The sequence below is a fragment of the Colletotrichum tamarilloi genome (assembly GCF_030869305.1).
Source record: "Colletotrichum tamarilloi strain Tom-12 chromosome Unknown Scaffold_28.1, whole genome shotgun sequence".
NCBI lineage: Eukaryota > Fungi > Ascomycota > Sordariomycetes > Glomerellales > Glomerellaceae > Colletotrichum > Colletotrichum tamarilloi.
The window spans coordinates 275,772-292,257 of NW_026849411.1; the positions used below are offsets into that span (position 1 = coordinate 275,772).

General features: G+C 48.3%; 3 protein-coding genes across 3 annotated transcripts; 2 read left to right on the forward strand and 1 right to left on the reverse strand.

Annotated features, from left to right (window-relative positions):
• Positions 1-893: 893 nt before the first annotated feature.
• On the reverse strand, positions 894-3,431 carry CTAM01_08253 (protein kinase; the record flags this gene model as incomplete). Its single annotated transcript, XM_060524274.1, has 2 exons — positions 894-2,003; positions 2,061-3,431. 2 exons carry the CDS (start codon positions 3,429-3,431, stop codon positions 894-896), a joined length of 2,481 nt encoding a protein of 826 aa, XP_060381117.1.
• A 6,973-nt stretch (positions 3,432-10,404) lies between these two features.
• On the forward strand, positions 10,405-10,818 carry CTAM01_08254 (uncharacterized protein; the record flags this gene model as incomplete). The annotated part of the gene is made up of 2 exons (XM_060524275.1): positions 10,405-10,649; positions 10,695-10,818. 2 exons carry the CDS (start codon positions 10,405-10,407, stop codon positions 10,816-10,818), a joined length of 369 nt encoding a protein of 122 aa, XP_060381118.1.
• A 1,352-nt stretch (positions 10,819-12,170) lies between these two features.
• Positions 12,171-15,897, forward strand: CTAM01_08255 (uncharacterized protein; the record flags this gene model as incomplete). Its single annotated transcript, XM_060524276.1, has 5 exons — positions 12,171-12,173; positions 12,569-13,984; positions 14,338-15,204; positions 15,321-15,817; positions 15,870-15,897. 5 exons carry the CDS (start codon positions 12,171-12,173, stop codon positions 15,895-15,897), a joined length of 2,811 nt encoding a protein of 936 aa, XP_060381119.1.
• Between the last annotated feature and the right edge of the window lie 589 nt (positions 15,898-16,486).

Below are 16,486 nucleotides of genomic sequence, written 5' to 3' on the forward strand. Positions count from 1 at the left end.
GTGCACCTGCCTTTGCGAGTCAAGGTGCGGCTCGATTTCGGTGTGTACCCCGCTACCCCGCAGTCACCGATTCACACCTAACTCATGCACTCGGTGAGCTATCGGTGAGAGCTAATGCAAGTCCCATATCTCGAATGCACAACCCTTGGGATAACGAGAAATCATATTTGTGGGAGGGAAGATGGCGGCTTTTCACATTGAATCAATGTGCTTGAGCTGAAAATTCTAGTTGAGCAGAGATGAAGATGCAAATTCCCACCTGCTACTGCATCTTAACCGGAGTTCCGTTGTGCGAATTGCAACTGTCAGGCGTGTAACCCACACCCGTACATTCATAGACCATCAATCCGCCAGCACTCTTTGAAGTTTTTGGGGTGACGAGCAAAACAAATCACCTCCGCTGGGAAATCTTGCATCCTATCTCTAGACCTCCCAACTGCGATGACTCTCACGTTTGGTACTTGGCCATCACTTTTTGCCGGGTCGTCAATAATGAGCTTGCTCGTCGAGTGGTCGGTATAGAGCTGAGAAAACTCACGAGAAAATGCGCTGAGGCTGATTCCCAGGCTTTTGTCCGAAGTGTGATGGAAACCATCTGGGAATTGATTAGCCCCTGGCGACTGACAACAACTGGGCTCGTCCTATAGCCCAACTTAATTAGCTACCTTACATCGGTATCCAGATTTGTCGCATCTAAGCATTTGGGTCAAGGTTGCTTGGTGCCAATGTGATCTTGAAATCTCGTTCAACCTGCCCCCTTTGGGGTGTTCATAAGTATAAGTGAAATGCGCCACGTTCAGGTTTAGATACGTACAAGATGTACCAGAGTCAGACCATGAGGTTTTGGTGGTTGAATCTGTGAGACTTGCACCTTAATGCGGCGCACCGAGTGATTAGTTGTCCTCTCTCGGCCTTTCACCCGGCACAAGCAACCGTAGCTCGCTGGACTGCGATTTTGGCACAACCAATACGGGACCACGAGAGCCGACTCGGGTCTGCGCTCTTAAGAGATAGACTTGGTTGCAATTTGCCTTTTGGAGAATCTTCTCCAGCTCAGACTTCATGACGTTGGCATCAGCCCGATAGAGACCAACTTCAGGGGTGCTTTGGCTCGCGCCGGTGACAAAAATTGTCGGCTGAGGGTCATCGAGATTGACTGTCGGCGCTTGAATAAGCAAAGGAACGACGAGAAGTCGATTCCTCACAAGCTTGAGTAGATCACCGATAGCCGTGGATGTGCCACATTGCCAGTCGACAGCTATGGAGTTCATCCACTGCTCAACAATGGGATGGACTTGTGCAACTCGCGCTCCGTCAACGTCCTTGACCTTGAAGAAACTGCAATCGAAGCCACTGGTATTGAGGCTATGATCAAATTCCTCCAATGCTTCGTAACCGTAAAGGAGCCAGATAATAAACTCAAGGATTATGCAGCCCATGGACCAGATGTCGTAGCGCCTAGATCTTGCTTTGTCGAGGCGGTTGGTGGCAACTTCGGGTGGCTCGTAGCGGACTGTGCCATACCGCGTGGTGGTTGCATTCATCCGCGATGCTGTGGCATAAATGTGCCGCTTCGCAAGGCCCATGTCTGCAATTTTGAGAATTCCGACAAAAGTTTTGTCCCTGAATCGAAGAATGTTCTCCGGTTTTAAATCTCCATGACGGTAATTACCTCCCCCCTCGTAGTTGTGCAATGCATCTAAAGCATCGGCAAGTCCGTAGATTTGCGTAATTATCTGCTTTACAAGATCTGGTGTTAGCAAATGGTTGCGTTCTTTTCTCCAGAACTCCCGGAGATTGCCGCCATCAGCCCATTCAAACATCAGGTATCGTTGTTCGGCACGAGTGATAGCCGCAATCCTTTGAATAATATGATTGTGCCGGAGGTCTGTGATCTCGGACAGGACGTCCCGTTCGTGGTCGTAATTTTTCTCGCTCTCGTGGCTCGACTGGCCATTGACGAGGATCTCTTTGATGGCGACATGGGCCGAAAGTCCGTCTACCTGATTGTTGTGTCAATCTTTGGTCCACGAGTACATCCATTCAAAGCAGGTTCTTACTGTTAACACTGGCTGTTCGTGATGTCTGGGATGAATTTCTACTTCATATATCTGGCTGAACATCCCACCCTTGACGATATTGTTGACCCAGGTAAACGGGAAAATGCAATCAGGGGATAAGTGATATTGAAACCTGGCGGCTGAAAAGACAGGTGCCAAGAAACACCATTGTTGGCTGAAAAAGTTGGTGACCCCCGAGACGTTCCAAATTCTGCGCAAGCGTTTTTCTTTCGCCATACCATCAAACGGAAAGGGGAAATTCCACCCCAATTGATCCCTTCGAGGCGGTTGGGGCTTTTTTATTGGTAGGTGGCGGTCGTTGAATCCCACAGTCTTGAAGAACTTCATAGTTGTACGAAGATCCGTTCCGCTAATTCCACAGCAGACAGTGATTGCAAAAGTTTTCTTCGCCTGATCTTCGACAAAGTTGACTAGATCCGTCTCTGGAAAGTGTGAGATCTTCTCGTCGTCGTCTTGAAGCTCGGCGGCAATAGACCATCTGGTGATAAGGCTCTCAATGGTCCCTTCTGGCAGGAATGCTGGCCTCCGATGGTCGAACTTGCTGACCACGAATTCCTGCAAAAGTTGATCCCCCAAGGAAATGAAGGCATCTCTTTCGCTTGATTGCCATTTTGCAGTTTCCGTCTGACTATCGAGTCCCGTTGAGACATCAAACTTGGGATCTGTTACCCATGAATCGTCTGATGATGTCGCTCCATGCTTGACGTGCTGTCCGTCATTGTGCTGGCTTTCTGTTGCCTGCGAGGCGGAAGGCTCAATATCCGATGCTACCAAAACGGACCCTTCTTCCAGCTCAATGCCGAAATCGTTATTTGACTGATCCTCCGGTGCTATTGAGGCGCGAGGTCCAGGATCCGATATCGGCCAATCTCCGCTTATAGGTGTCTCGCCCTGCATCAACCGGAATGTACTTGTCACGCTTCCCGGCTTCAGCGTCTCCGGAGAAATACCGCTATCAAATTCGATCTGGTCAACAAGCGGGGTTTTACCACCAAAGTCAAATCGGATAGTTATTAGAGCAAGGCGTAGTAGGTGCTCTGCTATGTGACTGCATAGGGCCTTGTTCAACTTGATGTGTATCGGCGCTGCAAGGCCTCGGTTTTGGTCAAGGTTGGTTTGAACCTCCTTCTTTGGCGAAGAATCAGGATCAGGAGAAAACTTGACGGTTGGTTGTGTTTTCGTGACTCCGGCCGCAGTCGCAGCGTCTAGTGAGTCACTGGAATCTTCCAGTGTTGCCTCCGGCAACCCTTTCTCGCCGTCTCGATCAAAATGTTTGTAACAGAACGGGCAGACGAATGTCAGGAAGTCCACCGGGATGCCTTGGTCGTTTTTTCCAGGTACGTGATTCATGGTCCCCATATAATGACTCGTTTTAAAATGATCTTCTAAGCTTCCGAGTGTTTGAAAGCACAATCTGTCAGTGCTGTTACAATCAGCATGAGAACATCTCCAGATCGGCGAATCGGGCAGGCACATTGCCCAGTCATCGCCATGCTCATGTGTCATATGTTTCGACCACTCTCCTGAGCTGGAAAATGTCCGCGGGCCGAGACAAGACTCAAAAAGGCAGACGTAAGGCATGAGATCCTTATAAATGTGATCCCTGTGGCACAGTCAGCGTTCGCTCGCGAATTGGATTAAAGACATTCACCTCCACCAGCTCTTGTCATTGTATTCCTCAGTAGAATGAAGCTTGCGACAATACCAACATATGTTTCCATCATCATGATTCGGTGGGGATGGCAGTACGACTTTGCTTGTCACCACAGTAGGCGCGCCGCTGCCTTTCATGCGTCTCATGCCAGTATGCCGTTTAGATCGCGTGTTTGAACCTAGGGACTGCATTGTGGTAGCTTCGGTATCGACAGTTCCCTCTGGCATACTTTGCGTCTTCGGCGGGAAGATACGTTTCTCATCCGCTGGGAGCTGATCATCGTCGAGCTGAGATGTCGACCTTGGCCTGAGAGACACACTATGAGCGACTAGCTCATCGTTGTGTTCCCGATTTGTAGCGATCTTCTTTGCATGAGACTCCCAATACCGCAGACGACCATGTATGTGAACCATATGACTGCAGAGCTTCTGTCGCAGGCCGGAAGCAGCTTCCGGGTACAGTCTCTCGACGACGTGGGAAGCAAGCAACTCGAAGTCATTCATCAGGGAAGCCTTTCTGTCCATGAAATTTCTGACTTTTATGTCTAGGCGTGAGGAAACAGGCCGCCGTATTGAAATTCCAAGCGTATTTAGTTGCGCTATAGCTTCTTCAGCACCAACTAAAGGTTTGTCGATCTCATCCATTTCGTCCGATGAGTCGCTTGCGGCGCAGTCGATTGGTTCTGAGTATGGTTGGATCACTGCTAACCGTAAATAACAGGCCTAAACGATTTTTACCGACACAAAACGCTCACTTGAAAGAAGATTCGCTCTCAACATGTCTAGTGCGAGGATGAAGAGTTCTTGGTAGTGATCATTGCGGCGTAGTCTCCAGTCGAGGCTCGCCTTGCCAACAGCGAAGACACCCACATACTTTGCCCACTTCCAGAAGAGACGTTGGTATTCCTCTAGAAGTTGTCGATCAATGACTGATGTAACCAAGCTCTTGTTCTTGAGAAGTTCCTCAAAATGATAGCCACACCTAGAGGCAAGAGCAAAGACTGGCTCCTCAATAGCTGTGTCTACGTTGCAGGTCACGAGTGACCCCTGACCACTTCGTGTGTCTGTATGTGTGGCTTCCATTCTACAGAGATTAGGAACCAAGCAACAAGGAAAAGAAATGAGACGGGCTTAAAGTGGCCACGTTGGGTAGAACCTTGAGTCCATGCACCTCACGAGCAACGCTGGATGCCAGGTAAGCCTTGGAATGGAGTGCGGGGGTGAGCTGACGTGAAGTCCTACATGTTGGGCACCCGTCTTTCTAACCATTTTTCTTGGCCAATAGCTTGCCAGATGTTCTTTTGCGTGTAATTGAATATCAATTGATGCATTTTTCAATACGGAATATGTATGTACTGTTCTCCTCGACTTCGGAGCATGTAATTACGTACTTCTGGCAGACAGCTTTACAAGGCAAGGTCCGGAATTGAGATGTCCTTTGGAGTCACTTCAAGCGATTCAGAGCAAGGTAGAGTGAGGTCCACAAGCATCCAGCCACGGATGAAGCGATAACATCAGTACACATGTATTGATCGGTTCTGCGAAGGCTTCCATATCAAAACTTCGAAATAAATGTTAAGGTTTCAAATTTCCAAACAGTACTCCGACAATGGTAATGGTTTGATCAACATTGCGCACACCTTTCTCTACTATCCATGACGTATTTCTGCGCCACTGAATTCATTGAACTCACTGTCTAGTTTTGCAAAGGTATCGTCGAGGCCCCGGGGATTTGTTGTCCAGTAGTCTGGGCGCCAAAAGTTCCACGGCGCTACATATGGGCGTGGTTGGCGTGCGTCGGGCTCAGCCATGAGCCGAAATAGAACTCGCATGCCGTGCATGGTCTTGAGAGCGGCTTTGGATCTAATATGAAGTCGTGATGCCGTTACCTTCGATGTGAAGTGAATGATACTTGCAGCTAGGCCTGCAGCTATCGCTGTCGCGAATGATGTCCCCTCCTTGTACGTAAAATCCTCTTTCTTGTCATCATAAAGCTCAATACCTGCTCCTAACGTCATGATGTTATTGTCTGCATCGCCATGATGAGGATTGAGACCGCATTTGACGCCTAAGCCATCTGACGCATGAACGCAGAACACCGAAGGTACTGTCGATGGAAAAGCACGCGACCGGTTTCTGCCCTCATTTGAGGCAGCCGCGAAGAGTAGGCGGGGGCGTGCCAGGTCAATTGCAGCTTCAATATCGGCTTTTACTTTCCTCCATTCAGACATGCTGTCCATGGATGACGGAAGTTGCAGACCAAATGACATGGAAATAATGTCGACATCCCAGTCATTTACTGCATATCTGATTGCCTTGCAAACGTTAGTGATGTGGTTTAGACTTGTATTCGCTGAGCAAGTTACCTCGGAAATTTTGCCAGCTTGTTTCAAGTCGAATTCGTTGCGACTGAACACCTTCGCCACATAAATCTCGGCTTCAGGGGCGATCCTCCGGAGCAGTGAAGCACAGTGTGTACCGTGTCCGTCATAATCACGGACGTCACGGATGTCATTGGAATCACCAGAAAAGTTGATGCACCATTCGCTCTTCATGTGCACGCCATCGAAGTCGATACCCACAGACCGGTTCACTCCAGTGTCGAGAATGGCAATCCGAGCCTTTGGACCTATTTCGCCTTCGTCATGCTTCGACAGAGACTTGACCAAGTCTCGAAATGAGCCCCTAAAACACGCAACACGGTCGAAAAAGCTGGCTGCCGACTGAACTAAGCTATAGTGGCATCTCGTAAGATAACGTTCAATAAGGTTGAGAGTGACCTTGAATACACACCTAGATGTTTCAGAGACTTCTGAACTGCCATCGAACAAAGCAACCACGGAAGCTGAACGGGCGACTCGTTCCGTTAGCAAGCTGGGCGCCGAGGCTTGTTGAGCTTGGTTGCGGGCAACCATCATGCTACTCATAGTCGGAATAGTGGTTTCTGCACAGCTATGTTGTAATAGCCCAGAAATAATCTGGTCGCGAACGATGCTTTCCACTATTGACCACGCATCAACCTGTGCATCTTTGCCCCTCTTCATTTGACTGACTTGGGCCCGATACGAAAGAGGTAGGCGAAGACACCTATCCGCGGCATCAACATAAGGCAGCATGTCGAGAATATCGATGTCCTTGATAAGACCCCCATATTTCCCGGCTTTCATTGCGCGCACTTCGCTGTAGAGCTCTTCCCAGACATGTTCATCGTTCCCTTCGCTGGCCATGTCTTGGTCAGCCAAGCGATTACCGAACCCAATTTCCAACAAGATCCTTGCCATCTCTGTGAAAGCCCGTGATGGAGGAGGTCGTGAGTTTTCAAGGATTTTCTCAGGATCTAGGAGATCGATACATGAATCTTTAGTCTCAGTCTGAACGCAGGACGCGTAGATGAGCTTGTTGATGGATTGATCTTCATCCTGATTAGAGAGAAAGAAGACCTGTTGTGAGTCCCAAGTAGCAATTGTGGACCCATATCGTCGACACATCACAATGCCAAAGAGGATTTGAATAGCCAGTAATTTCTTCTCCTGCATGCTGACAATACGAAGACCCTCCAGCGATCGGGAATGTCCCCAACGAGGTCTTGAGCTAAGGGTCCCAGCATCAAGCAGGTGGCGCAAGGTTACGAACGAATTCCGCTGACCGCGTTTTCGTTCCACAAAGTCGTAGGGTGGGATCGCAAAGTCGTCCTCTGAAATATGGGGTAGTCGATCCCACATGTGAAATCGCAGACCACTGGCGTAATACGATGCATTGTTAATGACACCGCAAATTGACGGTTCTAAATTTGGAGGTAAACGATTATCTTCGCGGCTGCTCATTTGTTATTCAGTGAAGGCTAGCAGTATAAACGATTGGAAGTTTTAACTGACCTGACGCGCATGACTTGGACTTCCTGCCATTGGGTTGAACCTTCGCAAGGGGTGAGGAACAGGTCTAAGGCAATGTCGCTAGAGGGACTTAAATCTGATGTTATGGTTTCGATTGTTGGTAGCTGCACTAGCATCCCATGGTCATTCAATTTCTGGTGGCCACATATTGAGAACCTTGAGAATATTGCCTTGATCGCAGCTTCTTCTTGAGTTTGATACTGGGAGATAGGACTGCCTCTGGACAGCTCCTCTGCAATTAGCCCTTTTTTAGTCTCTGATGTTTCAACGATGAAACCTGGGTCGATGTAAGATCCTGGGAGCTGATCCAAGAACCTATTGAAATCTTTCACAATTTGTATTCCCCTGGTCCGGTGGGACCTTGGAGGATACCTAAACAATGCTGGCGTAGAGTCGGGCCCGGAAAAAAGTTGAAAATGATCCATGTCGGATGTCTCCAACTGCCCTATGAGAAATTCCAGGTTGGCGTATTTCGCAGCAGAGTCCGTCTGTGGTAACTCAGCTATGAAGAGGGAAAGCCTATCTAGCAGCCAGCACATATCTTCAAGGAGGTTGATAGCTTGGAAGATACTGTCCTCATCTTCGAGCAAGTCCAAGTCAAGTATGCGATCAATGTTATCTGGTTGCTTGAGAGCTTTTCTAAGTTGGAAATCCATGACCCGATGGTCATTCCGGCGGTTGGAGGGTCCGGCTGAAAACTCAAGCCGAGGGCCATCGATGCAATCGCTGCAAAGGTCACTGAGATTACTGATTAGGTTGAACTCGATGCAATCGGCGAAGAAGAGCTCCGTCTGGGTTGACTGTGGAAGATTGGACATGGCGAGGAGTTGGTGATGTCGGAAGAGAAGTGGCGACGTTCTGAAAGTGTCAGTTTCTGATCTCGTTCGACAAGAGCACTGGTAGAGGGAGAATGAGCGTTGGAGACGTACAATAAGCCTAGAGCGCTGAGAAATTCTGAAATGAGGCTGAATACACGAGGGTACTTGAAGAAATAGGTTGCCTCAACAGTTCTGTATCCGGTAACTACCTACCAAAGGTAGGCTTCAGGATAGCCGCTATGCGTAGAGGAAATTGAGTTACCGGCTACTTAAGGAAGGGATCAGCTCTGAGGGAGTGACAGATTAGCTGTCAACAACTAAGGTAGCCATGGTCATGAGAATAAACTAAGGTAGAAAGCAGTGTTCGACGATTCGAACGGTTCAGTGAGGGGAAAGAAGAGTGACTGGTCACGAGGCCAGATACCGCCTCCCAGCGACCAAGCTGTATAATTGGTCTTACGAATGTTCATGCACGTCAGATGCATGTGATACGTTCAAGCGTATATGTACTCGTAATTTGTCAACCGCCTCTGCATCCCCGCCCTATTATGCCCGGCTAGGAACGTCGTTGGTGCCCATTTCAGCCCAAGGTCAGGATTCCGGGCCAAATGGAGACCGTCGAAGCAGGTCAGTAGTTGCAACATGGATAGGTGGTGTACAGTATGAGTACTTAAACCACCTGAGTTCACGGTCCTCGAGTCGAGGCTTCCGTCCCATTGACAGTTCTCTAAGATACATGGGCTATGTCTCAGCACCGCATCATTCCTTCCCTGAGTACAACCGAGGCCAATTAGCATTAAATTATCAACATACCACCCGCATTCCCGAACCGAGTCGGTGAGCATGCCTGTATATCACGTTTGTCCCGACTTCCGCCATCCCCCACCTCCAAATGGATTCCTTACGCTCGGTACAATCCTAAAAGGACTTGATGAAGAGGGCGTGCAATTCCCCCTAAACGCCCGAAGGGTGGAATCGATCGACGAAGATGCAATTTATCCAAAAAACGGGCCGCATAGACAACGTGGCTTCACACGCAGTGAAAGTGAGCTCCGATCGGTTGAAGCAGGGATTTGGGCAAAAATATTCGGTTTGGGTGGCTTATCTGCGAAGTTCAGCCGCTCTCGCGGTACTGGAAGGTTCTTGACCGTGAAGGAGTTGCTCACGCGGACCTTCGCGCCGGATGAGGAATACATGGCTAAATCCCTTGGAATACCAAAGGTCAGAGCCTATGTCACCGCCAGAAGGCTGGAAGTACCAGTTTACATGATCACTGGCCTTATGGTTGCAACTGGGGCAAGCTGGTCTTCAAAGTCGAATACAGTCGGAGAAGACGGTGCAGAAGCAGGTCTGACAGAGCCGAATACTGCAACGTCGGCTGGCGGAAATGTCAGAAAGGAAACCCGCCTGAGCCGCGAGGCCGGAGTTGAAGACTCTGATGACTTCGTTCTAGGTCTTCGAGTACGTAAGATTTGGTGGGAAAAGGGCATTCGTCAGACATCAGACAGTGTGGCTGGACGAGTTTTGGATTCGGGCGGACCAAGGTCAAGCCTTAGTGATGATGCAAGTGGTTTGCGTTTCATTGACGACTTCGAGCTCGATGAGCCGGAAGGTGGTGATGATGAGAGAATATTCATTGATGTGCATTCCTCGACCGAAGGTAACCAAACAGTCTGGGTCCTTCCCTGAAGATCGATTCTCTCAGTAGTCTATGATTACAAAGGTTTTGAAAGGTCTATTGTTGAGAACGATGGCGAATCGCTTCTAAGGCAGATCGGGTCTGGTGAGGGAATCCCTCTTACGTATTCTTACATTTCGCAGGGCATGTATAACTCCGTGGGTTGGAGCTAATGGACGCGAAGGATGACGGAGAAGCATCTGCATGTCGCCTCCTCTGGAGAAGTACTTTCATCTTATATCTAGCAGTCCAGCCCTTCGAGAGCTAGCTTATCGGAATCTATGCGAATTACCAGCCGCATACACACATTCTCCAGATCAATCATTTTTCTGGGAAGTTCTTACATCGTATCAAAACCTGTCATGTCTCAACGCGAGATACCAACTCACCTCATTACGTTAAATGGTGATGATGAATCCATTGATGGGCCCCTATGTCTCAGGACATCTCTGCCAGAGATATCGACCCTGCAAAGCTTACCTCCTTACTACGAGACAGGTATGGAAGCGGGTCATACAATGTTCACGTTGGTCGTGATTGGATGTAACCTCTCGAGACCACTCACTAACAGAACTCATTGGGGCCAGTTGATGCACAATATGTACATGATACGAGCTCCGCGACGACGTTCGGTAGTGAGCAGTTTTCCGATTCTGATGTCATGGTCGAATTCTGAACTACGTAGACCAAAATAGCTCATTGTTCCTGAACTATAATATGAAGAGAGGCAACAACGACATTCACTGTTCTTCACAATCCCCCAAATCTATGTTCATTCTTCCAAGAAAGTGGTTTTCTTCTCGAAAATGGCCGTCATTGTCAAGGAATCGATAACCTAAGGGTCAATATATGTATCTGTAGCAGTGTTTCTCGATCTCACGTTAGAATTTCAAACATACGTAGTCCGTCACCACAAATACGTTGTGAAGGATATTTCTCTTGCTGGAAGCCTGGCCAAAACCGGACCATTCTCAATCTCAGAGTCTATATCTGCATATAGATAGGAGATTCAACGAGACAAGGAACATCATGTTCACAACGTAAGGCTGTTGCACCTGATTAAGTGACCAGTACCATTGAGGAAGGAGCCCGATCGTATTGATACAGTGACCGGCCGCCGCAAAGTCAATGCGGGTTTGACTGGTGAAGGGTTGTCCACTGACTAATTACTATAGCGTCCGTCGATGACACCTTCACTGTGTAACTTGTTTATTCTGCGGAAACATTGAAAATCAAAATGTCGTAATGGATGTATCCTTACAAAAGGAACCAGATTAGTCCCTGCCGTTGAGTCATGGGTTTGTCTTATCAGCCATTAGTTTGAGCTCAGCTAGCTGCAGAAGAAGACGATTCTGGTTGTCATCAAAATATCTCATAGCGTGGCTTGCCAAAATGCTCTAAAATCTGTCTTCTAAAGAGCTGAACGTGACATTATTGAATTTATATGACTGCGTTAGATCAATTCATTTTCTTCCATGCGCATGTAGGGAAAAGAGCTGCTGCCATATGATCGAAGACGAAAGAAACGCCGTCAAACCAGGTATTGTTGTTGAAGAGTGCATCAACCCGCAGGCCCCCACAAGCAGCCCATCCAGCCACTTCTCAGGCTGGAAGATGGTCTACGAAAAATCTTCGCAATAACAATTTGAAAATAACTTAAAGGTTTGACTAATAAGAAAAAAATCGCAATTATGGAAAACTAATACTAAATTTCAAAAGTTAAGAAAGATAAGTACTGATTTATAGGTTTAGAATAGAGAGCGAAAATAAGGCTCTAGGTTTCATAGATTTAATAGAAACAGAATTAATTGAACACAGTGCGGCACTACTTCAGTAGTGGCTCCTCGCTGAAGGATCACGCTAAATCTACGATCCCCACAACGTATGCTTCGTTCTCTCAAGTGCTGCCTAGGCATCTGTCTCCTCTTTCAATACCTGGCATCTCACAAGGCAGCATAACAAACTGCCCGAGCGCGCATCGGTCGTATCAATCATAGCAGAATTATACATCATGAAATCAAAGGAAGTCAGTGAGGCAGGCCCAATCATGGTAAGTGGCATTGACTCACGCGGCTACGATCGACGTCATCGTGTGCCCGACTGGGCGCAGCTAAGCAGTAAATTTCAGTTGCCCGGCTTCGGTCTTCCCCTAAATCACACGCCCGAAGACCATTTTCCCGATGCTGTGAGCGATTGGGAACAGCGGTGGCCGCACACAAATCGTGAGCGATGCATGATAGCTTTCATTCAAGAATTCACACTCGAGGAGGATTGGAACCAGAAAGTTTTCCAAGAGGCGGCCCTTGCAACTTGGAAGGATAATCTTATGGGAAGGGATTGGCACAGAGCTGGCGAAATTCGACATGGCGACTTCACCGATGCAATGTTTGAATATGTAAGAATTGCCAAGAATATGCTAGACATGGTGACTGACCTGTTGCTCAGTGTATAGACGAACTCCAGGAAAAAGCGAGGCTATACAACGAGACGGGAGTTGTTCCGGTTCTTGACGTACAAGTGCGCATTGCCCGATCAGACAGGGTCATTTCATCAGACATGAAGAGCACTTTCCAAGAGGCCGTTGGCAACATTGAACGAACCCTTTCTCGCAAAACCGACAGGGGCTCAGGCAAGAAAAATAGCCTCGCAGAAGCTAACGGCTCTACATGCAAGAAACAGGACAACGTGATCAACGTAATTGACCCAACAATGTACCCGCTCGTTTTTGGTCGCTCTCGGGTGCTACCCACCCACGAAATCGATCTTCATAACTGTCTTAGCCATATCTCCCAGGGAATCACAATAAAAATACCGGGCCAGAAAGAGACACAGAAGTATGTTGACGGCATCTATCATACGTTGTTCTCAAGTCAGTCTCAGTGGCTTCCCTGCAATATTGAGTTCCCGGACGGCATCAACGCAAAGATCACTAGCTACATCAACAATCTACACCCCAGGGAACACAGAGCCGTCTACTCTGTTTTGGAAAACATCATCACGCAAATAATGCCCATGTGGAATATGGTGTACTCCTCTGTCTACGACCACACCATGCGCTGCGACTTGCGCATCGATTGTACTGAAGCAGGTTGGAAATACCCCAATACACCTCCCTACGACCCGCTCAATATCAGGGATGACTTGATGAACGGTGTCATTGATAATGATGAGTGGCAACGAAGGACAGATGAGTGGCTTCGTGATTTTAGGGTTGTTGACAGACCTGAGCCACAGGTGAAGGAAGATCGAGCTTTCCACCGATCAAGTCATGAACATAACAACTCTGTTACACCTCAGGGGATTGCGAACTTTACTGGCATGTTAAGCAAGGCGGGCGGCATTCAGATCGTTGTCAAGATTAGAGCAATGTACCCGACTCCTGAGGACCCTATCTGCGATTTGCAGAATGAGTTTGGTCTAGACGGCGCACTGAACGAGCACATCGTGGCTACTGCAGTCTACTTTTTCGAAGATGAGAATGTTACAGACTCGGATGTATCCTTTCAGACGCGATTTCAGGGTTTGAACTTTGAGGAAGACTGCACCTTTGTGGTAGGAGATCTGAGGCCCCTCGATGAGATCTTTGGGCTCAGGCATAAGACTCCGTCGCTGCAGAAGATTGGATCCGCAACAATGCGGGAGGGTTTGGTATTGGTATATCCCAACGTTATGCAACAGAAGGAGTCTGCCTTCCAGCTGAAAGATCCGACTCAGCCAGGGCACAGGAAAGTTTTGACTCTTTACTTGGTTGACCCACGAGTTAAAATTCTGTCGACAGCGAATGTGCCTCCGCAACAAGCTGATTGGTGGGCTGCAGAGTTCACATCGAGGGAGGGACAAATGAAGGGCCTACCGAAGGAGGTAGTCGAAATGGTGGTTGAGAATGTTACAGACTTTCCGATTCCTAAACAAGAAGCGAGAAATATGAGAGACGAGTTGCTTCTTGAAAGGTCAACCCTGGAGAGCAGTATTCGCGGCATTCTTGGTTCCTATAGAATCGATCTCAATTGGGGCGATAGCGATGTGGACTATGAGGATAGTTCTGGGGGAGAAGATTGACCAGCTTTTTTGCACTCCAGCATCATTCCTATCGCTAGATCCTGGGATTTCCATCCCGCTAGAGACAATGCAACTAGTGTACCTTATCCAAACCAAGCTACAGTACTGGTGAAAGGCGCAGTAACTACTCAAGGGACACCAGGAATTCCATGTAGGTAGGCAGGAGTGGCATGCCGTATAATAACTACAACAAGCGGCGGGGATATGCCATACGAGAACTACACAACACCCAGAGTCCAGGGGAGCAGGTTCCTGCTTGCGAAGATGCAGTCCATGATGGCCACAAAGTTCTGCCCCAAGTCCTAGAGTGGCACACCTATCTACGAAACTCATCGCGCAGAGCGGACACGATATCCTGTGCTGTACTGGACCTAGTTGACCAGTACATGCTTGTTGAAGACCCGAAAAGGCGATTTCCGTCCACAGCACTCTGCAAAGAACTGGACCGGATTGTTTCTGAGGCAGAGAGCACATATCGGTTAGAAGTAGAGCGCGGAACGTTGAAGAAGGAGTCAGAGGAAACACTGAAAGCCCTGTTAAAGCTCGACAATCTTGCTCCATCTATTGCAGCTCCATTCTCACAATTTTCTGCCGACAGCAAGAGGGCCAATGATCCCAAACTCTCTTCACCGACGCCATCTCTGCGTAATCGATCCTCTTCTGCAGTTCGAAGTCATCGCGTTAGGAAGTCTGTGCGATTCGAAAAGATAGTCAGTGGAAAAACTGTTAACCGCGAGGAAGTGATCAAGACCGGTCTGGGAATATCATCGTTAGCCGAGGAACCAGAAGATATCGACAGCTCATCTCAAGGACCCGGCCCGCCACTGCCAGGGGTGTCCATCCGACCGCCAACGCCGGAGGACTCCAACTTCAACCCTTCTCCTGAACCAGAAGATCCAGTTGATATAGAGGGTGGCGCGACGTCGTCCAAGGCGCCCTCTTGCCATGAGATTGCTATAGTGCAGGAGTATCATAGGCGCTCCCAATCTTGGGCAGAGAACCAAGGTGTCTGGGCTTCCATCGTAAGAAAAGCCCGAGAAGAAGACAGGTACATGTCGCAGTACATTTCGAATAGAGATATAGTAAGACATCTCCACGAATGCCTGTATTTCATTAAAGTTTACTGATGGACGCTCAGATCTTCGTTGTTGACAACGCTGCTACTATGAAAAGTCATTGGGAAGACGTCAAGATAACGGTTCTGACGTTGGCGATGATGATTGGCACTTTGGACAAGAATGGATTGGGCCTAGTATTTACATTGGGATCCGACAACAACGTCTTCGAAGCGAAAGGTAGAAAGATGCCGTCAAAGTTTCCACAGTCTCTCAGCAATGCGTACCAAAACATCGACGACCGTAGTAGAACCGACATGGCGACGACTCTTGCTCGAAGATTCGACGCCTACAAAAACTACAGCAAGATGCAAACACTTCTAATTCTTACCGATGGTCTATGGGAGGGGTCGAATTTGACTGACAATGTCGTGCATCTAATCACCCAGTTCGTCGAAGGGCTGAAGAAGAAAGTGGGAAAGCGCGAGCGTCGATGGTTCAGTATTCAATTCATCTCCTTTGGAAAGAGCAAAGCAGCCCTAGAGCGTCTAAGAAAACTAGACGACGAGCTTAAGACAGTGTGAGTAGTGTCATGTTCTTCTTGGTGTATAGCTGCTGACACCTTTATGCAGAGAAGACGTTGTGGACACGAAACCTTGATATACAGACAATGTTGAATCGCTCATAGTGGGGAGTATTCTTCAAGCAGAAGACGCGGCACAACCCTCAACCTCCGGGCTTCAGCTAGCAGATCATACGCCTTCGTCGTCAAGGACGAATTCCATCAACCAGTCCAAACGCAATCTGAAGAAACGAGTTGCGGGCTTTTGGGGCCCTGATATCGCTTGGCTAGGAGCACCAACAGTCGGTTGTATTATAAGGATGTCTCGGCTTGGGCATGGACTTTCTCTGTTCCGTGGGGTACCCAATAGCGCTGTATGTTGCGTGATCTGCACATAGGTCGTCACTGCTTGGGTGTAGGAGACACCCTTTGTGGAGGGTAGATATGGTGGCGGAAATCTACGTTTACAAGCGAATGAACGCCTGTTCATATTTGATTTCGGTGACACCCTCTCATCAGAGGTTTGTTTTATGGTTGGTCTCCCTACCCTTCTCAAAGCATTGCGGGGCGCAGTGATACCACTCTCGGTACTCGGGAGAAACGAGGACTACCAATATAGTTGACGTTAGAAGAAGTATGTATGTATCTCAATACCTACGTAGGACAGTATATACGCCGCGCGAGTAT